At 49.5% G+C, this 24877-nt stretch overlaps 2 protein-coding genes across 6 annotated transcripts; one reads left to right on the top strand and one right to left on the bottom strand.

Annotated features, from left to right (window-relative positions):
- Positions 1-2070: 2070 nt before the first annotated feature.
- LOC111833216 (coxsackievirus and adenovirus receptor homolog) lies at positions 2071-9551 on the bottom strand. Of its 2 annotated transcripts, XM_023791236.2 has the most exons (9): positions 9418-9534; positions 8702-8880; positions 6875-6936; positions 5710-5879; positions 4999-5203; positions 4625-4777; positions 4366-4488; positions 4111-4252; positions 2071-3990 (listed from the first exon to the last, which is right to left on the bottom strand). In XM_023791236.2, the coding sequence occupies exons 2-9, from the start codon at positions 8788-8790 to the stop codon at positions 3711-3713; spliced, it is 1224 nt and encodes a 407-aa protein (XP_023647004.2). In that variant the 5' UTR covers positions 8791-8880; positions 9418-9534; the 3' UTR covers positions 2071-3710. The 2 variants fall into 2 exon arrangements, with proteins under 2 accessions (XP_023647004.2, XP_023647005.2); XM_023791237.2 differs by lacking the exon at positions 8702-8880 and having other exon boundaries at positions 9418-9551.
- A 914-nt stretch (positions 9552-10465) lies between these two features.
- On the top strand, positions 10466-24632 carry LOC111833215 (probable flavin-containing monoamine oxidase A). 4 transcript variants are annotated; one of them, XM_023791232.1, is made up of 13 exons: positions 10466-10672; positions 11224-11382; positions 11964-12051; positions 13246-13426; positions 13516-13630; positions 14740-14909; positions 15205-15294; positions 15631-15715; positions 18097-18197; positions 19491-19649; positions 20529-20615; positions 21778-21878; positions 24052-24632. In XM_023791232.1, the coding sequence occupies exons 1-13, from the start codon at positions 10603-10605 to the stop codon at positions 24398-24400; spliced, it is 1755 nt and encodes a 584-aa protein (XP_023647000.1). In that variant the 5' UTR covers positions 10466-10602; the 3' UTR covers positions 24401-24632. The 4 variants fall into 4 exon arrangements, with proteins under 4 accessions (XP_023647000.1, XP_023647002.1, XP_023647001.1 ...); XM_023791234.1 differs by having other exon boundaries at positions 14752-14909; XM_023791233.1 differs by having other exon boundaries at positions 10466-10666.
- The last annotated feature ends 245 nt before the right edge of the window (positions 24633-24877 follow it).

Here is a 24877-nt window from a genome sequence, read left to right on the forward strand (position 1 = left end):
GGCATGAAAGACAGTGAAAAAATCAGTAGAAATACCTCTGGTTAAATTCTGTGATATTACAGTTGTTATTTTAATATTTCAGTACTTTTCTTGTGTAACAGATGGAAGCTAACTAGTTAGCAGCCAGATACCCAGTGCTACTGAAATGTTTCTAATATAAATAATTGACAAAATTTGTTTTATCCTGCTCTGTGGGGTGGGGTGGGGGGGGGGAGGGGCACACAGCTAAATCTCGCCTGAGGCACCAGAACAGCAAGGACCGGCACTGCTTCACATGCTAGTGCTTTATGGGCTGAAATATGGGTGAGACACAGCGTATATTTAAAGGGATATTTCTACAAAACAGCTGGATAATGAGCGTCCAGTGAAATCATCACCATTATTTAAGTAGTAGCTCTACTGCTGCTAACTAATAATAAAGTTTGAAATATCGGACGCTGAACCAATGTGAACCAATATATAATGCATCTCTGTCAATGTTTGTTACATCTTCATAAAGAGAATATAGTAATAATAATACTGAAGAAATATATTGAGCAAGGATTATGAGTGGAAAAAAAATCACCTAGAATCGTGCAGCCTGACTGACAAGTCAGGTCTGCACCCAATACTCCCCCCTCCCCCTCTCTCTCGCTCTCTCTCTCTCTCTCTCTCTCTCTATATATATATATATATATATATATATATATATATATATACACACTCACCTAAAGGATTATTAGGAACACCTGTTCAAATTCTCATTAATGCAATTATCTAATCAACCAATCACATGGCAGTTGCTTCAATGCATTTAGGGGTGTGGTCCTGGTCAAGACAATCTCCTGAACTCCAAACTGAATGTCAGAATGGGAAAGAAAGGTGATTTAAGCAATTTTGAGCGTGGCATGGTTGTTGGTGCCAGACGGGCCGGTCTGAGTATTTCACAATCTGCTCAGTTACTGGGATTTTCACGCACAACCATTTCTAGGGTTTACAAAGTATTGTGTGCAAAGGGAAAAACATCCAGTATGCGGCAGTCCTGTGGGCGAAAATGCTTTGTTGATGCTAGAGGTCAGAGGAGAATGGGCCGACTGATTCAAGCTGATAGAAGAGCAACTTTGACTGAAATAACCACTCGTTACAACCGAGTTATGCAGCAAAGCATTTGTGAAGCCACAACACGCACAACCTTGAGGCGGATAGGCTACAACAGACCCCACCGGGTACCACTCATCTCCACTACAAATAGGAAAAAGAGGCTACAATTTGCACGAGCTCACCAAAATTGGACAGTTGAAGACTGGAAAAATGTTGCCTGGTCTGATGAGTCTCGATTTCTGTTGAGACATTCAAATGGTAGAGTCAGAATTTGGTGTAAACAGAATGAGAACATGGATCCATCATGCCTTGTTACCACTGTGCAGGCTGGTGGTGGTGTTGTAATGGTGTGGGGGATGTTTTCTTGGCACACTTTAGGCCCCTTAGTGCCAATTGGACATTGTTTAAATGCCACGGCCTACCTGAGCATTGTTTCTGACCATGTCCATCCCTTTATGACCACCATGTACCCATCCTCTGATGGCTACTTCCAGCAGGATAATGCACCATGTCACAAAGCTCGAATCATTTCAAATTGGTTTCTTGCACATGACAATGAGTTCACTGTACTAAAATGGCCCCCACAGTCACCAGATCTCAACCCAATAGAGCATCTTTGGGATGTGGTGGAACGGGAGCTTCGTGCCCTGGATGTGCATCCCACAAATCTCCATCAACTGCAAGATGCTATCCTATCAATATGGGCCAACATTTCTAAAGAATGCTTTCAGCAACTTGTTGAATCAATGCCACATAGAATTAAGGCAGTTCTGAAGGCGAAAGGGGGTCAAACACCGTATTAGTATGGTGTTCCTAATAATCCTTTAGGTGAGTGTATATATGTCTGTGTATGATGGTGACTTTGGTCTTGTGAGTAAAATGTCATTATTTGGCTCACAAATGTTGTGAAGAGAAAGTAGATGTTGTGACAACCTATAATATCAAGTACAATACAAATCCAGGAAAAAAACCTACTTAAGTACAGCGATACTTTGTTACTTTACACCTTTATTAGCTTAATAAAAAACTACATTTCAAGCTTGAAAAGCGACACACACTGTGGGCCATTTAGAGACACAACTCCGCACAGCTGCACATTTTTGGACTGCAGGAGGAGACAGGAGAACCCGGAAGAAAGCCGTGTGATACGGGGAGAACCTGCACACACACAGCGGAGGTGTAAGCCAATAGGGCTCCCACGCTGTAAGGTGTCTGCAAAAGCCACCCAGGAGAAGAGCTGTTAGCTAGAGCAGAAGTGAGCTGCTCTGCCTTGGGAATCCCTCCTGTCTTCAGCCACCATGTTGATCGTCTGCTGGCATTCTGAGAGCCACAACGTGGGCACCTGCCCTCCCCAGCATGACCACCAAGGCTCGCATGGACCTCACTGGCGGAGGTGAGACACACTGAACCAGGTGCATAAACACATTGACTTGTGGTTGAAGGTCCGTCACCAAGGCTCACCAAGAGCACCACAAGCAAAGTTTATTATATCCTTAGATTTTCATGATCTTCAGATAGAGATAAGACAGTGATTCAGAGATAAGACAGTGGGGGTTGATTTTAGGGTGGTATATAAAACATTCTCATAACTGCACTGCTAAGATGTCCCATGACTAAGCTCCCATCATCCAAGCAAAATCTCTGCTCTACTGTAGCTTAATCAATGGAGTAGTGGCAGGCTGGCTAATGACCAAATAAATGGAGAACTTTAGGAGTGACGTCACTGTTTTCAGAGTATGGGAAAGAATCAGAGTGGACTGGATGGAGACGGACAGCAATTGAAAAACATCAAATAGTCTATCGTCTGTTTAAGCCACCAGCTGAATAAATAGGAAGCAGACAAATTAAAATAAAGTTTGAAATTTGAATACAGGAGATGTATAGGGAGCCTGCTATGCTTCTAACAGTAATGCAGAACCCCCCCCAGCTACCAAAGTAGCGTCTCCTGTGTCTCTGAGCACCTCAGGTTTATGCGGCAGCCTGATCACTATTATGAGAGTGCATCAGATGGAGGTGCTGGTTCACAGGTCCGAAGAGCCGTGGGTGAGACTTCCTGCAGGTGCAGCTGTGGTGTGAGCGGCTGTTGTCACGGTGCGTCGCCGCATATAGTCACCCGGGGCTGTCGGTTGTGCTGTGTCGCCTGGCCCGGGGCTGTCGGCTGCGCTGTGTCGCCTGGCCCGGCCGCAGGTCCCAAACCGCAGGCGCAGAATGACATCCCCCGCATGCCGCACTCGCCGTCTTGCCGTCGGGGTGAGGCGCGAGCGCGTGTATCTATGTGTGTGTACGTGACCTACCAATGTGAACGTGATCAGTACAGCGACGACAGTCAGATTCTCACGAACCCCACAACCACAGGGCATGAAAAACGTAATGAATGACCTTTAATAACCATCGGATCCACATCCATGTGTACTGTAAAGGTGCAGTCGTGTGGGGGTGTGTCCAGATCCGAGCAAATTGTGCTGGCTGGAGAGTGAGGCAGCAGGGGGTGTCGTCATGGCAGAGAAGAAGCCCCCTTCTGTCTGTTTTATTAAAAAAAAATTAGGGGAAAACACAAATCGGGACACATTTACATGACTGACATGACAGGAGTGGCGTGTGGGTCTCTTTCCTGGATTTGCTGCAGTCCGTCACACAGCATAGCTGCCTCTGCTCTCCAGTCGAGCCCCCAGCAGCCAGGAGTCTGGCGACTTGCGGCCGGTGCTGAAGGATCCCGCTATCGAGTCAGACGCCAGGGACCGGGTGATGGACGGGTTCTTGAACGAGCTGTGCGCCCAGTCTGACCGTCGGCCAGAGGCCCAGCTTGGGGGTCGACTCAGGGCCCGGCTTGGGGGGCGACTCAGGGCCCAGCTCGGGGGTCGACTCAGGGCCCGGCTTGGGGGCCGACTCAGGGGGCTGGGGACATCCAACCTAGCGGGGAGGAAGAGGATTGACTCCACCTTTAGTTTTGGTATCGGTTTTACTATTATGTGTGTTTGTATGTATATAAGTGTGTATGTGTGTGTCTATGTGACGTCTTCGGCGCTGCACCTGACATCGTTGGCCAGATCTTCCTTCTCGGACTGTCGCTTGTCCCAGAGGCAGAATAGGAACCAAATAAAGAGGAGCAGCAGGAGCACCAGCAGAAGACCACCCACAAAGGTGCCCACAATCACACCCGACCTGTTAGGGGCTGCAGAGGTCAAAAGGTCATCTGGAGTCATGGCTTTACAGAACCAACTGTGTCTGTGTGTATCTCTTTTCTGTACCCCCAAAGCCCCCCGGCGATGAGTCTGTCATGCTTACGCTTGATGGCTTGCAGCCGGAAGCGGCATCGCTCGATCCCCACGGCATTACGCACCTCACACACGTACATGCCCTGCGTGCTTTCTGAGTGGTTGGTGATGAACAGCTCTCCCGTGACTGAGTCTGGGCCCGGGAATAAGAGCCATAATCACAATCGAATGAGGCTCCTTGACATCCAGGACTAGAAGCTTCTGATCATGGTTTAGCGGACTGACAATCTCAAGTGTAACAATCATAGTATGAAGTGCAGGCCACTCACTCTGTGTGACGTTGGAAGGAAGAAGCTCCTCGCTACCCTTCCGCCATATGTAGGAGAGTGGTGTCGAGCCCTCCGAGGATTGGCATTGCAAGGAAAGAGCGCCCCCTACCTTCTCACTCCCCACCAGCTTACACTTAGGTTCAGAGGGACGTACTGAAACACAGGCAAAAAAAGCCAATAATGAAGCTCACCAGCAGAGGGCGGTGTATGCGTTCAAACTGCAGCACTATATAGACAGAGGTCAGAATATAAGATCGGACTGAGAAAACAGCAGATTTATTCTAAAAATGGGAATTTGTCTTTCGTATGATAAACTCTGTTCTGACAGGCTTTGAAATGTCAGACTCAGAGAGCTTTCTGGAAGGTCGCCTTACCCAGCACGACCAGCGTGACCTTCCGTGTGTCCACACCTGGGCCCTTCTTCACTTTGCACTGGTAGGTCCCGGCGTCACTGGCAGCCAGGGAGGAGATCTTGATGGATGCATCGCCCTGGGACGGGTCGGCGGCGACGAAGTCCACTCCCTCCGCCAGGGCGCCGGTGCTGTGATCGTACTTCGTCCCTCCCATGAAGGACAGGATCTGTGACACGGACAGCCGGGGTCTGTGACGGCCCCACACACTGCGCAGTGCAGTGAGCTGGCTACACTCACCACTGGCACTGCTCTCTGTCTGGGAGTTTCATCACTTTCATCAGTGCTGTTCTCTTTTATTTATAAATCTGCACCAATTTCCACAAAGAGCAGAAAGGTTTTTTTTTTTAAAAAAAAACAACTCCATGTAGGTTTAACAAATACCGGAAATCAAATTAAACACAAATTCAGAGTGTGCCCACACGCCCCCCCCCAAAAAAAAGGAAACACATTTATACAGATAAAAGCATCTATATCTATATCCACAAGTGTCAACAAGACATATATTAACCCTGGTCATTTAAGTTTTGCCCTATATGTATAAAAGGGATTCCATACGGCAAAGAATTCCCTTGTAGAGCCTTTGAATGCGTGTCTTTTTGTCTCCTGCTTAATTATGCCATGTCTGGGTTTTTTCATATGCACCCCCCCAGTGCCCCCGCGGAAGCCTCTCACCAGCTGGTCCTTCTGCGTTATGTCTGGGCTGACCATCGTCCACTCAATGTCCAGCTCTCCAACGTCCGAGGGCCCTGTGCTGTACTCGCAGCCCAGGATCACACTCTCTCCCAGGGCTTTCTGCATGGTTTGAGGCCCAGTGGAGGTCACTTGCAAGGCAACAGTGCCACCTATAGGTGAATGTAGAAGAGCACATTCTGCAATGTCATTTACCATGAAGAAGAGGGTGTGACGTCAGTCTGTCAGGAGGGCCTTATGCCCTTCAAACCCCCTTCCCAGTGCCTCATGGTGAATGTGCCTTCTGCACCTCTATGGATGCTTTTCCACTGCAAACTTTTATTACTTCAAAACAGCACCAAAGTCAATGGTTCTTCAGGTGTTAGTTTTGCACTGGCATGAAAAGCAGGTAGCGGCGCAAGAATGACATCATCACAACATGAGGCGGGTGTTTTATACTGAATTCAAAAATGGCTGTTATACTAGGTCTATATTATAGAGCTGAGCAGTATTAATATCGACATTGCATGTTATGCACATGCAAGGACTGCAATAATCAGCTGGGTTGAGATCGGGCTTTTCAATACCTTCATACTGTCCAGAAATTATACGGTAATATATGGTATTTTCAGTGTTGCACATTTCAGATCCAGAGGCTAGAAATCCAGACCAACCAGCTGACATTTCTGTGACTGACTTTTTATGCTCAACTGGTTGGTGGAAACAAAACCTTGGTCTGGATTTGTAGCATGTGGACCTGAAATGCCCAACACTGGAATTTTTGAAAAACAATGTTATTTTGCAATACAGTTCCTGAATTTTGAAATCTTGATGATAAAATTTGCCAAGCGTGGGGGGAAGCTCCCTATCCCTAAGCCCCATCTGTCACTTGCTATGCAATTTAGAAACACAGACAATAACAGCATATTATACAAACAGGCCAGCTTGCAAAAACATCTAAAATCCTGAGGACAAATTGACTTTACTGTTATACACAAAAGGATCTTAATGGAAGCCATACATCAAACAGCTGATAAAGGTTTTTTGAACATGTCTTGGCCTAACCACAACAAGCATGGAATCGATTCGATTCGATGTATATAGTGCCTTTCACAACACAGTTGTGTTTGACAGACACTTAATGGGAGTGTATGGTAATGCAACATACCAGCATGTAAGTAAAGCATCAGGACACAGCAGAGGGCAGGGCTTGGGCGAATGTGGCAGCACCTGTTACAGATGGGAGACAGACGTGCAGCTCACAACATGTACGTTTGTACCATGGGTACATGGGAGACAGGCGTGCAGCTCACAACATGTACGTTTGTACCATGGGTACAGATAAGCTCCTCTGAGGTTCTCACTCTGGTTAGGACCCACCGATCCAGACAATGTGAGTATTAGATCTGCTTCCTAGGGAACTGTAGGGACAGCTGAGGGACATTGTCACAGAGTGGGTGCCATATAAGGGAGCCCCCACCCCGGAAATCGCCTCCAGCTTGGTCCTTAGTGTGCTGCACTTAGCCAAACACACTGTACTGTCTAGCAGTTTTACATGTCCATGTCCATGTACATGTCCAGCATGGGGACACTCAGGTAACAGTGTGGATATAACATTACTCTTACAGTATACATACAGTGGGGATAAGATAGTACTCTAACATAGTGCATACAGTGTGGATATAACATTACGCTTACAGTATACATACAGTGGGGATAAGATAGTACTCTAACATAGTGCATACAGTGGGGATAAGATACTATTCTTACAGTGTGGACATAGTATGGATAAGATAATACTCTCACAATTGGGACACAGTATGGATGAGATACTATTCTTGTGGATACAGTGTGGATAAGTTACTACTCTAACATTGTGGACACGGTGTTGATAAGATACTATTCTTACAGTATGGATACAGTATGGATATACCCTTACTGTGTGTTTTCTAGGTTTGACTCCTGCCTGGCTTGAAATCCTTAAATACCATGCTGCAATAACGGTTAGTGGCTAGCAGTGTGTTGTTGCTATAGTGGTTAGTGGTTAGCATAGCTGCCTTCCAAGCAGTTGATCTGTGTTTGATTCCCGGCTAACACAAATTTTTGAAGGTCGCGTGTGACCCAATGCGTTAGGTCTCTGTGCCTGTGATTGGTAGGTTGCTAGTTCGACTCCCGTGTTTGGCAGAAGAGTTACATCTTTCTTGGGCCCTTGGCCCTAAAAAAATGCTCCAGGGTGCTGGATGGATGGGTGACCCTGCGCTCTGACCCCAAGCGTCTCTCTCACCTCATGGGTGTGTCTTAAAAAGGATATGCACAAAACTAACACATTCCAATGCACCTCGTCTCATACTCATTCAAATGGAAAATAAAGCTTAATTTCATTTCAAAGCAGCCCATACATCTGGACAGCAGGCCCCTCCCACAGCAGGCCCCTCCCACAGCAGGCCCACTGCCTCAAACCGCTCGGAACAGGTACAGCTTCCCAGACCAAAGCACAGTGGTCTCTAGGGAACTGGCATAGTTTGCCAAACTGGTTTTTCCTGTTCACCTGGGCTACAGTATCATGGGACAACTTTCCAAGAAAACATTGTTTGCATTCCTACTACTCTATAATAGGTTGTTTAACACGGACATCACAGTATCGACAGCGTCAGGAGATAAACAATATTTTACAAGTAAGAACATAATGAACAAATGAACCAATGGATCCAAACTGAGCAAGCAAACAGATTATTATGAACTGTATCTTTCCCAGGGTAAACAGAGCTGCGGAGTTATGGGTGTTACACTGCATGTTCACTGGCATAGAAAGTATTAATACTGAGAAAGACAATTTTCAGCAAGTTTTAAAACCAGCTGTAGGCCTACGTTTGTTGTCCAGATGACAAACAGCACACACAGATCACCTGGTGAAGAATCCTGCTCTCTTCCAAAAAATAATCTCTAAAGCAGTTGTCCAGATTTAAACCAGAGCACAGCATGAAATGAAACTTACCTGGCAACTGACAGGCCACCTGTAAACCTGGACATTTTAAACCAGATCCCTGTGGTTAACCTGAAACGTGGGATCTCTTCTTCAGGCATACTCTATCTCCTTCTCTCTTTCTGTCACACACACAGTCTCTCTCTCTCTCTCTCTCTCTCATGCTGCCCCACCCACTCATTCTCTTCTCCCTACGAAGTAAATGAAGGTACTGTAAGAGGCAGGACACCAAACAGAAGAGAAAATGCCCTCAGCTTTTCAGGGATCACTGGGGGCTCTGGACCACAGACCAGCATGGCCTGGCAGATCCTCTCTGTCTGACCATGATATCCAGACTATTCTGGAGGATTGCAACAAGTGATTAAGGCTTAGATAGTTAACACGGTCACACGATAAAGGAGTATAAGTACCATTCAGGTTAAGGGTTTGTTTGATAGACGCCAGCAGTTGCAGCCTGGGCTGGACTGGCATTAAAAATTGGCCCTGAGGTGGGGGCGTGTCCCCTGATAACTTCTGCCAAATGTTGAATTTCACAGAAAATGTCCAGTATGCCAGATGGCCAGTTCAGCCCTGATCATAAGCAGGGATGATTCAGGTTTATTCCCAGAAGGTATAATTCAGGTTTAAGGCTCATCTGACCATCATCTTCTCTGAGGTGAGTCTCTGCTGCTTCCCCATAGTGTATAATCCAGAGAAACGCAGTGCTGGGTGCTGGGCAGATGACTTACTGTCAGCCAGTTGGAACAGGTGAGTTTCCAGGTGAGCTGGAAGGAGCAGGTGCTTCTTAAAGGGATGAAACATGACGTGGTTTTTGGGCCGGACTCCTCTGGATGGCTGACCTTCAGAGCCACGTTGCTAATCTCACATTTAGAAGGTGAACCCTGGGAATGGAGGTGAGAATGAGGAGCGGATGATTTAGCACGACCAGCTGAGACTGCAGAAATGTAACATCATTCCATGAAAGCAGGGTAATGACCACCCATCTTAAATACACAAAATACCACAAAGGTTTGGGGGGAAATAAAACAGACAAACAGAAAGAATGAGAGAGAGAGTGAGAGAAAGAAAGAGAGAGAGAGAGAGAGAGAGAGAGAGACAAACACAGACATGCAGACACATACAGACAGAAAGGATGACAGACAGGATTATAAGAGAGACAGACACAGACAGACAGACAGACAGACAGAGATATAAGGAGAGAAACAGACAAGCAGATAGACAGACAGCCAGACACAGACACAGACAGACAGACATGCAGACAGACATGCAGACAGACAGACACAGACAGACAGACATGCAGACAGACACAGACAGACAGACATGCAGACAGACAGACAGCCACAGTGTTTAAAATAATGTTACAACATGGCTGGACATGCTGAAGCAGTGTGCTTCAGTGCCATACAGCCTGCCCTTTGGAGAGGACACTGTGATCTCCATGGCAACTGGCACCCAGTGGGTGTTTGTCAGGTGTCATTTTAAGATAAGTGTAAGACTCTGGGTGAGCCTGTGGCAGCTCATAATCTCAATATTCATTTGCGGGCAGAGAGATGAGGAAAAGCCTTTTCAGGAAGATTAGGGGGAGAGGGATTGGAAAGTTATTAAAGCGGTGGACACGTCAAGCAGGGTGATAGAGGGACACTGGGAGTCAGCTAGTGCCCCAAGAGGAAGGCGTCGGAACTGCGGGCAAGAGACCAACTGGAAGGAAGCGTCATATACTGCTACCTGCTGGACGTTATTATTGTTGTTGTTGTTTATTTCAAACGTACATGCCCCTTTGTGTCCTGTGTTAGTTCTGTGTAGTCTCCATGATCCTTTAATTAGGAAGGAAAGTCTTACGGCAGAGTAGACCATAGAGAGCGTTTAAATGTCATGTATTCTTAAAGTATTGTCTTCCATATATATTTAAACGCATGGAGACAAACGGAAGTCGGTCATTCGTGGGTGTCCGGGCGGGTGTCCCTCTCGGAACTGCCGGTATAGGTGGGATGTTTGATAGTGCACCGTAGAGATGGCGATTTCGAATCATTCGAAACAAACAATGTTTCGAAACATTTCGTAAACTCCGTATCGAGACCAGAATTAAGTTTCGGACGTCTTCGGAAAGGATCGATCCTGGGTGCCGAAATTTCCATCTCTATAGTGCACTGTATATATTATTGTTCTGAATATCCTATTATTTGAAAGGCCTATTTATTGTTATTTATCGTTATATATTGTTTAAGTCTGCAAGGAAATACGCAAGCAAGTATTTCTTTGTAAATAAAGATATATAGTTACGATATCGGATATAGAGTTCTGAGCTTACAGAATTGCAAAAATTTAAATGGCGGTCCTAATGGCAATTTACATGTTTCCATAAAGTCAGTATACAGTCATTTATTGGACTGGACTACGTTCCGATCATGCAGGTCCTAGTTCAAATTGCGCAAACGTTTATGAAACTTTTCTTTGGGAGCGACCGCACGCAGGACGCTCCGCCCCGCTGGACCCACGGCGGCCCCGGACTTTAGCTTCATGCTCCCTGCTTTCAGAGACGACACGCAGGGTGCACCGTAGATGCCACCGGCCGAACATGTCCACGCAGCCCTGGGACGTGGTGATCGTGGGCGCCGGGCTGTCAGGGCTGAGCGCCGCCCGGTACCTGCGGGAGAGAGACGCGCGTCTCCGGGTCCTGCTGCTTGAAGGGAAAGGTGACCGTACAGATAGCGCCCAGTTTCCTCCGCAGTTACAGCTCCACCATTGCTGGATCTCCACCAGCTTCCAACCATACTGCGCTTATCTGCTTGCTTATCTGTTGCGATCACCGTGTTATTTTTTCATTGCGAGGTACTAATCCTTAATGCGCGCTTATATGCAGGCCTACTTAAACTAACCAGAACACTAATGTAACAAAATGGGCTGCTCAAACCGTAATAACATTAATACTCATTATAGCATTAAAACACACACGTTTTGTCATCCTCTGTAAACATAATTATGCTCGTAAACTATCATTTTAACTTTTAACCGGAATCGTGCCCTGCTTTTTCCCGTTTTACAATCTTGCTTAAAGCTGGAAGCACCCTGTAGACTTACTGTAGACAACATGGTGTTTATTACATATCTTGCATTTATTCCTCTCTGTTGTGTCTTGTATTTATTCTGTCTCTGTAATTGTTAGGTGTCTGTTGTCATGGTGTTTCCAGCAGTGGCAGGCTGTGCCAACACAAATATCCACCAGCCTGACTCTTGTGGCAATAAAGACTGATTCTGACAACCCGTCCTCTTGCAGATAGGGTGGGGGGGCGAACAGTGACTTTGCAGATACCAGCTGCCCACGGCGATGACTCCTGGGATTTTGGAGGACAGTGGGTGTCCAGGTAAGCCAGACCAGAGAAGCTCAGGAGAACCCTGCTCATGGTGCAGTGCGGTGCCCTGGCTTGTGGTGTGGTGTCCTCGCTCATGGTGCAGTGCGGTGCCCTGGCTTGTGGTGCGGTGTCCTCGCTCATGGTGCAGTGCGGTGCCCTGGCTTGTGGTGTGGTGTCTTCGCTCATGGTGCAGTGCGGTGCCCTGGCTTGTGGTGCGGTGTCCTCGCTCATGGTGCAGTGCGGTGCCCTGGCTTGTGGTGTGGTGTCTTCCCTCATGGTGCAGTGCGGTGCCCTGGCTTGTGGTGCGGTGTCCTCGCTCATGGTGCAGTGCGGTGACCTGGCTTGTGGTGCGGTGTCCTCGCTCATGGTGCAGTGCGGTGACCTGGCTTGTGGTACGGTGTCCTGGCTCATGGTGTGGTGCCCAGGCTTGTTGTGCAGTGCGGTGCCCTGGCTGGTGTTTCGGTGCCCTGGCTCGTGGTGCAGTGCAGTGTCCTGGGTCGTGGTGCAGTACCCTGGCTGGTGGTGCAGTGTCCTGGCTGGTCGGATCCCTTCCCTGCCAAGGATGCCAATTTTCCCTGCCAGAGCTGCTAATGAATCTACCTCCCCGATGTAGTACTGAGTGCGGATCGTTTCCGTGGTGTTTCCCAACGCCCACGTTCCCCGTCTGCCTCAGAGGTCTGAATTGCTGCTGAAAACCATGTAAATCAATGTAAAAACAGGATTTACCATGGTAATTATTAAATTTAAATGCAGAGTTAATGCATAACGAACTAAAGGTCTTACTTTCTAATATCATTAGTATCTCAAGTCCATGTATCTAGACATACTGGGTCAGGGCTTTTTGTTCCCACTGAATGTTTAATTAATTACCGTTTATTAGCTGAGTACTGACGGAGTGAGCGCAGCTTAAATGAGATCCAGCAGGATCCTTCTGTGGAATTTCTGTTACTTGAGCTACACACATGTCCCATCTTGCCTCCCTTGCTGATTATATTTTTGGAGAAATCTTTAACATTAATGCCATCCCAGGCCCCTGCGATCCTAACCAGGATAAGTCAGAACTATAAACGAATCAAGAGATGTATCTGATGTATATGATCTGATCCCAATACACAAACCAGTCGGTATCTGAGCCATAATGTAGTTTAGGATCCACAATTCAGAGTTTATCACTTGCATGTGTGAATTCATACTGTCTGCTGCCAGCTCACAGACCTCCGTCATGGAGCTGATACAGGAGCTGGGGCTGGAGGTTTACCCACAATCCACCACAGGGAAGAAGGTGTACCACATGGGAGGCTCGCGTGCACCAGTCCGCACCTACACCAGCAGCATCCCCTCGCTGCCTCCTCTGGCCCTGCTGGACCTCACTCAGGTCATGTGGAAGGTAGGCTTAGGTGGTTAGTGGGATGGGGCTGTTCCCTTAGTTGATTGACGGGGCATCTTTGAGGTTGATTGGCTTGTTTGGCTCTTTAGATTGACAGACTCTTGCAGACAGTTTGCGTGGAGGACCCAGTCTCTGCTCCCAGAGCCCTGGAGTATGACAGCATGACTCTGCACTCCTTCATTGAAAGAAATGTCTGGACCCAGAGTAAGGAGGCCTTCCATCCTGGCCCTGTGGTCAGCATTCACAGGACAAAGTGTTTCCGTATTTACTTTGGTGAAAATGATGCTTTTAGCATGTGACATATTTGTAAACTGTATTCATCTAATTGATACCAGTGAGAGAAGATTTAGCAGGGGTGGTGATAGTCATAGCATAGCATCTGGAGCACTAGCTATTGTAGTAGCAGCTATGCTAGGAGCATCAGTGGTAAAGGCAAAATGTAGTAATATTAGCAATAGCATTAGCATAAGCAGCTGTATTAGTAGTAGCAGTAAAGGCAGTATGTACATTAGCATGAGCAGCTGTGTCAGTAGCAGTAACATTAGCATGGGCAGCTGTGTTAGTAGCAGTAACATTAGCATGAGCAGCTGTGTTAGTAGCAGTAACATTAGCATGAGCAGCTGTGTTAGTAGCAGTACAGGCAGTATGTACATTAGCATGATCAGCTGTGTCAGTAGCAGTACAGGCAGTATGTACTAGCATTAGCATGAGCAGCTGTGTTAGTAGCAGTAAAGGCAGTATGTACTAGCATTAGCATGAGCAGCTGTGTTAGTAGCAGTAACATTAGCATGAGCAGCTGTGTTAGTAGCAGTACAGGCAGTATGTACATTAGCATGATCAGCTGTGTCAGTAGCAGTACAGGCAGTATGTACTAGCATTAGCATGAGCAGCTGTGTTAGTAGCAGTAACATTAGCATGAGCAGCTGTGTTAGTAGCAGTACAGGCAGTATGTACATTAGCATGATCAGCTGTGTCAGTAGCAGTACAGGCAGTATGTACTAGCATTAGCATGAGCAGCTGTGTTAGTAGCAGTAACATTAGCATGAGCAGCTGTGTTAGTAGCAGTACAGGCAGTATGTACATTAGCATGATCAGCTGTGTCAGTAGCAGTACAGGCAGTATGTACTAGCATTAGCATGAGCAGCTGTGTTAGTAGCAGTAAAGGCAGTATGTACTAGCATTAGCATGAGCAGCTGTGTTAGTAGCAGTAGCATTAGCATGAACAGCTGTGTCATTAGCAGTACAGGCAGTATGTACATTAGCATGAGCAGCTATGTTAGCAGTGTTAGCAGCAGTAACCCCCTAACTGGCAGGCCTCTTGGCAGTGGTGAAGGAGGCGCTGGAGCTCAGTACCCGCTCTGTGTTCGGGATGGAGCCGGCACAGATGTCCTTTCTGTACTTCCTCATGTACTGTGCTGCGGCAGGGGGGGCCCTGCGCTTGCTGGAGGCCACACCTGGCTCTGCCCAGGAGTTTCGCGTTAAAGTGAGTTTTCTCACAGCCCCCCAATATACTACTACTCCTTAGTAGTTAACTACTTCTAAGAACTAACCTTAATATTAAGACTATCCATGATGCACAGAAATGGATCCTTACTTTGCTATTGCCAGACTAGTCATCATATGCTTGGCTAAAAATAATCCTAACACCTACTGACCTGCCCATTTTACTGTTTAACAAACAAACCATTACCGTTTACTTACAAATCCCCCCCACTGTCTTCAGTGGATTAGTACCACTGATAGACTTACTGTGCCGCACTGCTCCTTTACTGCCACAGGGGGGCACTCAACAGCTGTGTGTGAGGCTGGCAGAGCTCATTGGATGGGAGAATGTGCGACTGAGCTGCGCTGTCAAGGCGATACGGCAGGTAGGCATGTGGACCCAATAAACCACGAAACAAGAGTCAGGAAAAGTAATGGAAATTATATTTTAATTATATTTTAAATAAATATTATACATTGGAAACTGCAGGAGCATGAACAGCATGTGTGTTTTTGTCTGTATTTGTGTGTGTGTTTGTATGTCTGAATTGCATGATTAGAAGTCATGTTATTGGGTTCGTTGGGGCTGTATGACCTCTGACCCTTCCACGCTGACACCCTCCTGGCCTCCGCGCACCACACCTCATGTGCCTCAGGCGAACATGCCGCCTGGTGAATGTATATGTGTTTGCATGTGAGTTTAAACCTGTGTCCCCCCCCAGTACCCTGACGGTATCCAGGTCCACACCAGCTCGGACTCCTTTGACTGCAAAGCCGTCATCGTGACCTGTCCCCCTCACCTGGCCGGTCAGTTTATCTCTATGGCGTCGGGAGGGTGGGAGACCTTCTGCTCTTCGGGCCATTTCTGAGCTGGGGGGGGCAGCAGTGGAAGGGTGAGTGGTGCTGCTGCTGGTGCCGCGCTCGTTGACCCGAATGCGTCACATGGGTCGGCTGCAGACCCTGGGAACCACACTTACAGAGCCCCCTACCTGTGCACACAGAGATCCCCTTGCCTGTGCACACAGAGATCCCCTTGCCTGTGCTCACAGAGATCCCCTTGCCTGTGCTCACAGAGATCCCCTTGCCTGTGCTCACAGAGAGCCCCTTGCCTGCGCTCACACAGGGGCCCCCTTGCCTGTGCACAGAGAGATCCCCTTGCCTGTGCACAGAGAGATCCCCTTGCCTGTGCACACAGAGAGCCCACTGCCTGTGCTCACAGAGATCCCCTGACTTCACGCATAAACATGCAGCCGCTTTTCCACTTAAGCACACAGCGACGCCGGTCTTTTTCAGATTTCCTCATTTTGCAGGTTTATCGTTTCTCCCCTGGATGTAAATCGATTTATCATCTGCTATGTTATGTTGATTGTCCTGCTGCAGAACAGCACGCCACCACAGGACAGACTGGGAGCATATCGATGTATGTTAGCATGCCCGTGTATGTTAGCATGCCCGTGTATGTTAGCATGCCCGTGTATGTTAGCATGCCCTTCTATCCAAATCATGTTTATGCTGTTTCCATCCACTGTGATTTTCTCACTATTTTTCCAAATGCTTTATGAATGATTTTAAATGTGTGCAGACCCTTATCCCCCCCCCCCCCCCCATCCTGGGACAGCTCAACGTTAACGTCAGTCTTGACTGGTCCCAGCAGGGGCAGCAGGGGAGCTAGTTAAAAAAACCCCCTCTGTGATTACAGCCCTGCTGGCTGGGATCCCAGCGGCTCTTTCAGCTCGGAGAGCTGTGCTTGACCTGAGATCCATCAGTGAAATTGTACTGCTTGTTCTGAAGCCTGAGGTTGCTTCTGCAGAGCAGTAGGGCTGCGGATAGAAACACATTTATCTCAACCAGTGTTTCCCAATCCGGTCCTCAGGGACCCGTAGATGGTCCACGTTTTTGCTCCCTCCCAACCTGGGAAGGAGCAAAAATGTGGACAGTCTGGGAGGGAACAAAAATGTGGACCGTCTGTGGCACCGGGTTGGGAAAACCTGATCTAGCCAAAGTGTGTCGCCTTTTCCTTGGAGGGAAGTGGTTCATTCCTGCTGTCTTTGTCACTCCATGTACCAACAAGTCATGTGGCCCGTCTTCTCTCATTTAATAAGCATGCTAATGCATGTTATTTGTGTAGCGCTTTTCAAGGACCCTAAGATGCCTACATTACAGTACTCTGCAATACTGTGCTCTGTGGTCTCCCTGGAGACGCTGAGGGACAACCCCCCCAGCATAGCTCTCTGGGGTCTTACGGCAGGGACGGTCACCGCCCCCCCCAGCATAGCTCTCTGGGGTCTTACGGCAGGGACGGTCACCGCCCCCCCCAGCATAGCTCTCTGGGGTCTTACGGCAGGGACGGTCACCGCCCCCCCCAGCATAGCTCTCTGGGGTCTTATGGCAGGGACGGTCACCACCCCCCCCAGCATAGCTCTCTGGGGTCTTATGGCAGGGACGGTCACCGCCCCCTCCCAGCATAGCTCAGTGCACTGTCTCTCTGGGGTCTTACGGCAGGGACGGTCACCGCCCCCCCCAGCATAGCTCAGTGCACTGTCTCTCTGGGGTCTTACGGCAGGGACGGTCACCGCCCCCCCCAGCATAGCTCAGTGCACTGTCTCTCTGGGGTCTTACGGCAGGGACGGTCACCGCCCCCCCCAGCATAGCTCAGTGCACTGTCTCTCTGGGGTCTTACGGCAGGGACGGTCACCGCCCCCCTAGCATAGCTCAGTGCACTGTCTCTCTGGGGTCTTACGGCAGGGACGGTCACCGCCCCCCCTCAGCATAGCTCAGTGCACTGTCTCTCTGGGGTCTTACGGCAGGGACGGTCACCGCCCCCCCAGCATAGCTCAGTGCACTGTCTCTCTGGGGTCTTACAGCAGGGACGGTCACCGCCCCCCCCCCCCCCCCCCAGCATAGCTCCCTCCCTCCCCGTCGCTGGCTTGGAGTCCGGCTCACAGAACAGATGGATATGTGATTAGCTCTGTCCTGGTTGTGTGGTTGGAGGACACAGGCCACATGTCCTGTGTGTGACCTTGTGGCTGTTGTGCCCCCCCCCCATATGGACACAGCACCACTGAGGGTTTGTGGTTAGGGTGACTTTTTCCTGTACCCCCCCAGCTCAGATTGAGCATGAGCCCTTACATTCCAGCCCCTCACCCAGCTGAGATTGAGTGTGAGCCCCTAATTTCCTGCCCCCCCAGCTCAGATTGAGTATGACCCTGCCCTGCCCACGGAGAGACAGAGGCTCACGCAGAACATGCCAGTGGGTCACATGATCAAGTTCATCGTCACCTACTCCACAGTAAGTGAAACATACTGCTGGATTACTGGGTATTTGCATTTGTGTGTGAAAGCAGATGATTGTGTGTGCAAGTAAATGACAATCATGTGTTAGATATAGCCCATCCATACATTCTTTGATCTGGATCCTTTCCTGTATATCCAACCAGCCCTCCGTGTCCCGTGTCTCGTGTTGGTGCCCACACAGCTCTCCGTGTCCCGTGTCTCGTGTTGGTGCCCACACAGCCCTCCGTGTCTCGTGTTGGTGCCCACACAGCCCTCCGTGTCTCGTGTTGGTGCCCACACAGCTCTCCGTGTCTCGTGTTGGTGCCCACACAGCCCTCCGTGTCTCGTGTTGGTGCCCACACAGCCCTCCGTGTCCCGTGTCTCGTGTTGGTGCCCACATAGCCCTCCGTGTCCCGTGTCTCGTGTTGGTGCCCACACAGCCCTCCGTGTCCCGTGTCTCGTGTTGGGGCCCACATAGCCCTCCGTGTCCCGTGTCTCGTGTTGGTGCCCACACAGCCCTCCGTGTCCCGTGTCTCGTGTTGGGGCCCACATAGCCCTCCGTGTCCCGTGTCTCGTGTTGGGGCCCACATAGCCCTCCGTGTCCCGTGTCTCGTGTTGGTGCCCACACAGCCCTCCGTGTCCCGTGTCTCGTGTTGGTGCCCACACAGCCCTCCGTGTCCCGTGTCTCGTGTTGGGGCCCACATAGCCCTCCGTGTCCCGTGTCTCGTGTTGGTGCCCACACAGCCCTCCGTGTCCCGTGTCTCGTGTTGGGGCCCACATAGCCCTCCGTGTCCCGTGTCTCGTGTTGGTGCCCACACAGCCCTCCGTGTCCCGTGTCTCGTGTTGGGGCCCACATAGCCCTCCGTGTCCCGTGTCTCGTGTTGGGGCCCACATAGCCCTCCTTGTCCCGTGTCTCGTGTTGGTGCCCACACAGCCCTCCGTGTCCCGTGTCTCGTGTTGGGGTCCACATAGCTCTCCGTGTCCCGTTTCTCGTGTTGGGGCCCACATAGCCCTCCGTGTCCCGTGTCTCGTGTTGGTGCCCACACAGCCCTCCGTGTCCCGTGTCTCGTGTTGGTGCCCACACAGCCCTCCGTGTCCCGTGTCTCGTGTTGGTGCCCACACAGCCCTCCGTGTCCCGTGTCTCGTGTTGGTGCCCACATAGCCCTCCGTGTCCCGTGTCTCGTGTTGGTGCCCACACAGCCCTCCGTGTACTGTTACCCTTGTCTGTGCACATTCTGCACTCCGTGTCCTCTGTTCTGTGTCTATGCCCACACGGTTCTCTGCCCCTGTTTTTGTCCTTCTCTCACAGGCATTCTGGCGAGTGAAAGGCTTCTCTGGAGAGATGGTGGTCCAGCCTTCAGAAGATTGTCCCATCTGCGTTACGTACGACTGCACCAGCCCCCACGGAAACCCCGCTCTGGTGGGCTTTATTGCGGGCAAGCAGGCCGCTGATTGGAGCCATCGAGCGGTGAGCAAAAAGGGCACCCCCTTTAGGGAATAAAAAGTATGGGCACTGCTAGGGGACAGATGTAAGAGTGTCTGTGGATCTCGTGGGCGGACTCACACTCCTCGGTGCCTAAATGGGGCTGACAGCTCCAGCAGGCTTGACTTGACTTGACAGCAGCGATCTCTGCCACGCGTTGCCTCCCTCGCCTGCGGGGACACCGCTGCCTGTTGGCGATACAAAGGGAGCGTGTTCCCTGCCGCCGGGGGGGGGGGGTTTCCTAGAAACGGGAAAGTGCGAGGCTGACAAACCGCTGGCACTCTGTAGCTGGCATCAAGAGGTCCAGCAGAGCTCAAATAATTATGGGCTTTGGGTTTGGGCACAGGTTGGTGTAGTAGGGGAGACTTGACCGGGGGTTTGCAGGATTTAAGCTGAGGTGCCTAAACCGACTCTAATCTGATTATAAGATACCTTTCAGAAATAGTGTCACCCTGCACTGACCTGTCCTCGTGGGGGGGTCACCCTGCGCTGACCTGTCCTCGTGGGGGGGTCACCCTGCGCTGACGTGTCCTCGTGGGGGGGGTCACCCTGCGCTGACGTGTCCTCGTGGGGGGGTCACCCTGGATGTGTGTGCGTTAATGTAAACATGTACGTGTGATTACATGGTCATGCACTCAAGTACGCCTTGAGGGTTTTTTTCCTGAATGAGAGTTTATTCCATGGGAGATTTAAAATGTTGTCATGAAATGTTGTCATGAAATGTTGTCATGAACAGGATTTTTTAGTTGCATTAGTGTCAGTCTGCATTTCAGTTAAAATAATACATACGTCTTTTAAGTATTAACACCACAAACAAAGTGGATGTTTGTCGGGGAGGTGAATGATGGAGCTTTTGACTTTCAGGTGGAGGACAGGAGGGAGGCGGTGATCCGAAGCCTGGCTAGATATCTGGGGCCAGAGGCTTCTCATTTCATTCACTATGCAGAGAAGGTACGGCTTTGAGTCTGCCAGCTTCAGTAGGGCACTCTGAGGCGCCCTCCAACCCAGACAGCAAGCACTGCTTACCCCTCACCCCGCCGTATCCTGGGGGGCTCCGTATTCCTACAAAAAGCTCCTTAAACAACGGACTCCTTGTAGTCTGTCTCTGGTGTCGATCGTTATCTGGGGTGAAAACACAGGCAGGATTGACGACATGACAGGCTGGCCTGACAGCGGCCATCCCGGTCTCAGCTTCAGCTTGGCCTGACAGCGGCCATCCCGGTCTGAGCTTCAGCTTGCTGCCTCTGCTGTCAGAGAGATTGGCGAGCTCTGGGGCCACGTCCAGGGAGCCCAGCGCTGTGATGAGTGGCCCGGGGGGGAGGGGGGGGCGTCTAAATGACGAGGGGCGGGGAAGAGATGTTCTGGACAAAGCACCTAATAATTCAAGAGAACGCATGGAGAGAGGGAGAGCGAGACAGAGGGAGTGTGCTCGGTCAAAGCGTGAATTCTAAGTGGGGGGAGAGTGGTGCGGTCATTTAGCATTTCTTTCCTTCACGCCTTCTCGGCACTGTGGATGACAGTGTGTTTGATTCATAAAAGCCCCCCCTGAGAAGCCGGCCACCATGCTGTCTTTGGTTTAGCTCCATCCTAGTGTCTGGGATTTTTCATTAACGACTCATTTTCGTCGTCTTTAACGGTAATATTTTATCCCCCATGTGACTTTTTATTCATTAGAAACGCCACTGCAAATATATCAGTAGGGAGGGCCCTGTGCCTTTGCTGATGTGATCTGTGATAGAGACATACGAGCTGCCCTAGAAGGCGAGGAGTTCCCTATGAATATCGCTTTATTTATTTCCTTTAACGTTTGCTGCGACTGAAAGCTTCTGAGTGGATTGAAATGCTCCATCACAGAAATCAAAGGGCAGATATCAAACGCTGTTCTGATTTTTTTTTCCAAGAAGATTAATATTCCCTATTAGATCAATGGTGGCTGTCTTTGTGGCTTTCTGCTCTTTCCTCTTTTATGGACCCCCAGACCGGCCACGTGACATCCTGGATTCTGTTTACTGCACTGTTTGTCTGTTTTATTTTCTGTACTCGTTGATTTAATGGTCCGTTCGTAGAGATGTAATGTAATAATTGCTTTTAACTCATTGTTTGATGCTTGCAGGACTGGGCCAAAGAGGATTACAGTGGAGGGTGTCCAGTCAATGTCATGATGCCTGGGATGCTGACGTACTACCAGCCCAGCCTTCGTAGGCCATGTGGCAGGTAAACAGACTAAATGAGATTCAAGGTGCAAAGTGTATGGATTGGGTAAAAAGGACAGGGGCGCTGTTCATGCGGAGGGAATGTGGGCCTTTTACAATGATGATGTAGGTCATGCAGAGGGATTGTGGGATTTTTACAGTGATACAGGCCATGCTGAGGGAACATAGGCCTTTTACAGTGATACAGGCCACTCAGAGGGAATGTGGGCCTTGTACAGTAATACAGGCCATGCTGAGGGAACGTGGGCCTTTTATAGTGATACAGGCCATGTGGAGGGAATGTGGGCCTTCTATAGTGATACAGGCCTTATGGAGGGAATGTGGGCCTTTTATAATGATACAGGCCGTGCAGAGAGAACATGGGCCTTTTACAGCGATACAGATCATGTGGAGGGAATATGGGCCTTTTACCATAATACAGACCATCTTGAAGGAAGGTGGGCCTTTTACAGTGATACTAGTCATGTGGAGGGAACATGGGTCTTTTACTGTGATACAAGCCATGTGGAGGGACCATGGGCCTTTTAAAGTGATACAGATTGTGTGGAAGGAAGGTGGACTTTTTACAGTGATACAGGCCATGCAGTGGGAACATGGGCCTTTTACAGTGATACAGGCCATGCAGAGGGAACACGGGCCTTTTGCAGTGATATAGGTCATGCAGAGGGAACACAGACCTTTTACAGTGATACAGGCCATGCAGTGGGAACATGAGCCTTTTACAGGGATACAGGCCATGCAGTGGGAACACAGGCCTTTTACAGGGATACAGGCCATGCAGTGGGAACACGGGCCTATTACAGTGATACAGGCCATGCAAAGGGAACATGGGCCTTTTACAGGGATATGTATCCTGCACCATAATTGACCTGGCAGATCCCCCAGACTAGCTACCACACCTACTCCATCTTAGCCTGCGTTCCTCATGAACAAGCAGGGAAATTATGACGTGTGGAGAGTTTTGTTTGGAAAGGTGGCCTGCCCCTGTCTTTTCTTTCTGTCGTTCCCCCCGTGGTCCTGTGTGTCAGCACGCCCAGCTCATTACACAAACTACGGAGGCCTCCGCAGTCATGTGACAGTACACAGTAGATGCAGTCTGGTGTGCAGGTGACGGGAGTGACGTTGGAGTGGGATTTACACCATTTTGATCAATGGCAGAGCCATCATCCATGTTTCCTGTCACATGGCGTGATGTCAGATCCTGGCACCAGCCTCCATTTTTCATTTGGACGCCTGCACCTCATGTCCCGAAAGTATTTAAATATGCAGACCGAAGCCGATTTGGAGGATGGCTGGGGCTTTATTTATGAGGACACGGGGGGGCATTAGGGTGAGCGCAGCACCCCCACTCCTACTGAACGACAAGGCGGCATCGTAAACTCTCCTTTTCTGTGACAGGTTTGATTTTTTATCTCTATATTTATGACATGAACACTGAGGTCACGGTAAATAAGTTAGTAATTTGAGCTAAAACGATTATTTCCCGTTGCTATGCAACCAGGTCTTGTGGGGCGACTCCGCTGGCTGCCGAGTGGGGGGTCCTTTACCCCTCCCTTTCTCTGCAGTTATAGGCCCCAGGCGGACTCTGGCCCTTAATCTTCATTTTAAGAACCGTTCAGAACTCCAAGCCCGAGAAACGTGTTGACCCTAATTACTGGCAGTTACTTGTCTATGTCTCCTTCCCATCAGTGCATGTCATTGTTTACGAATCTTGGATTCTTTTCTTTTTCTTTTCCCCCAGTGTCCTAAAATGAATATAGGACTGAATTATTAATTCATACTAACGGAGCTGATTACTATTTTGTATGAATCTTCATGGTCCAAAATCGGCCGGCTCATGTGCTGAACTTCCTCTAACATTCTCTGTATCTCGTTACTGCTGGATGAAACACTGACACACACACAAACACAAGTTTAATTTTCTTCTTCCTGCACACAGACCCAATAGCGATTTTAATCCAGAACCATCTGCAAAAAACATACCAAAGTGCTTGTTAATTGCCAGGTCAGGCCCGTGAAACCGTTTTAAGATGCCGCTCGGCGTTCTGCCCAGGAGAGGGCGCTAGGGAGTCCGCAGTGTGCTCAGGGTTTCAGGACCTGTGGCCTGGGTGAGCTGCCTGTAGAAGATGCTCTCCTCCATCCTGCCCCTGCCTAAATGCAATATCTGCTTGCAGGATCTACTGGGCAGGCACTGAGAGCGCCACCTGCTGGTGCGGATACATGAATGGCGCCATCCAGTCGGGCCAGCGAGCTGCTCTGGAGGTACTGGAGCGACTGTCACCTCAGCTGCTGTCCCAGGACGAGCTGATTGAGGCCCGGGCCTCCGCTGCCAGCCCCCCCCGTAGCCGGGGGCTTCCCCCTCCTTGGTGCAGACGTCCTGTTTGTTTTGCCGCGGCTGTAGTAGCTCTGGGAGCTGCCCTCTTACTGGCTCGGCACGGTGGGTGGCACGCAGCGATTGGCCGGGTCTCCGCCTTCCTGCAGAGTGTTGGCTCGGCTCAGCTCTTGAACGGGTTGAAGAGATGAAGGCGGCCAAGCTGGCAGTTTCAGATGTGTGGTAGAAGGTGCCGCAAGGCTCCACTACGGGGCATAGCTTAGGAGGGGTTCTTATAGCACCTCTCTGCCCCAAGGTAAAAACAGTGTAAAATAATCATGAGTCTGTAGTTTAGTTTGTCTTGTAAGAAGGAAAGAGCAAAGGAAAGCACCACTGGGCAGATTGTTCGTGCTCTTATATAAATAAAGCTCTTATAACCTTTGATTTGTTTCCCCTGTAATTGCATGTACCTCAACGATAAATATGACCTGGATGGGGGGGTGATACTGTTCTCTCACTGGCCTCCTTTGGGATCTTCTAAGTGCCACATTACAGCCCTCATACAGGGACAGCCCTCACACACACAGGGCCCTCATACAGGGACAGCCCTCACACACACAGGGCTCTCATACAGGGACAGCCCTCACACACACAGGGCCCTCATACAGGGACAGCCCTCACACACACAG

Source organism: Paramormyrops kingsleyae, chromosome 7 (assembly GCF_048594095.1).
Source record: "Paramormyrops kingsleyae isolate MSU_618 chromosome 7, PKINGS_0.4, whole genome shotgun sequence".
Taxonomy (NCBI): domain Eukaryota; kingdom Metazoa; phylum Chordata; class Actinopteri; order Osteoglossiformes; family Mormyridae; genus Paramormyrops; species Paramormyrops kingsleyae.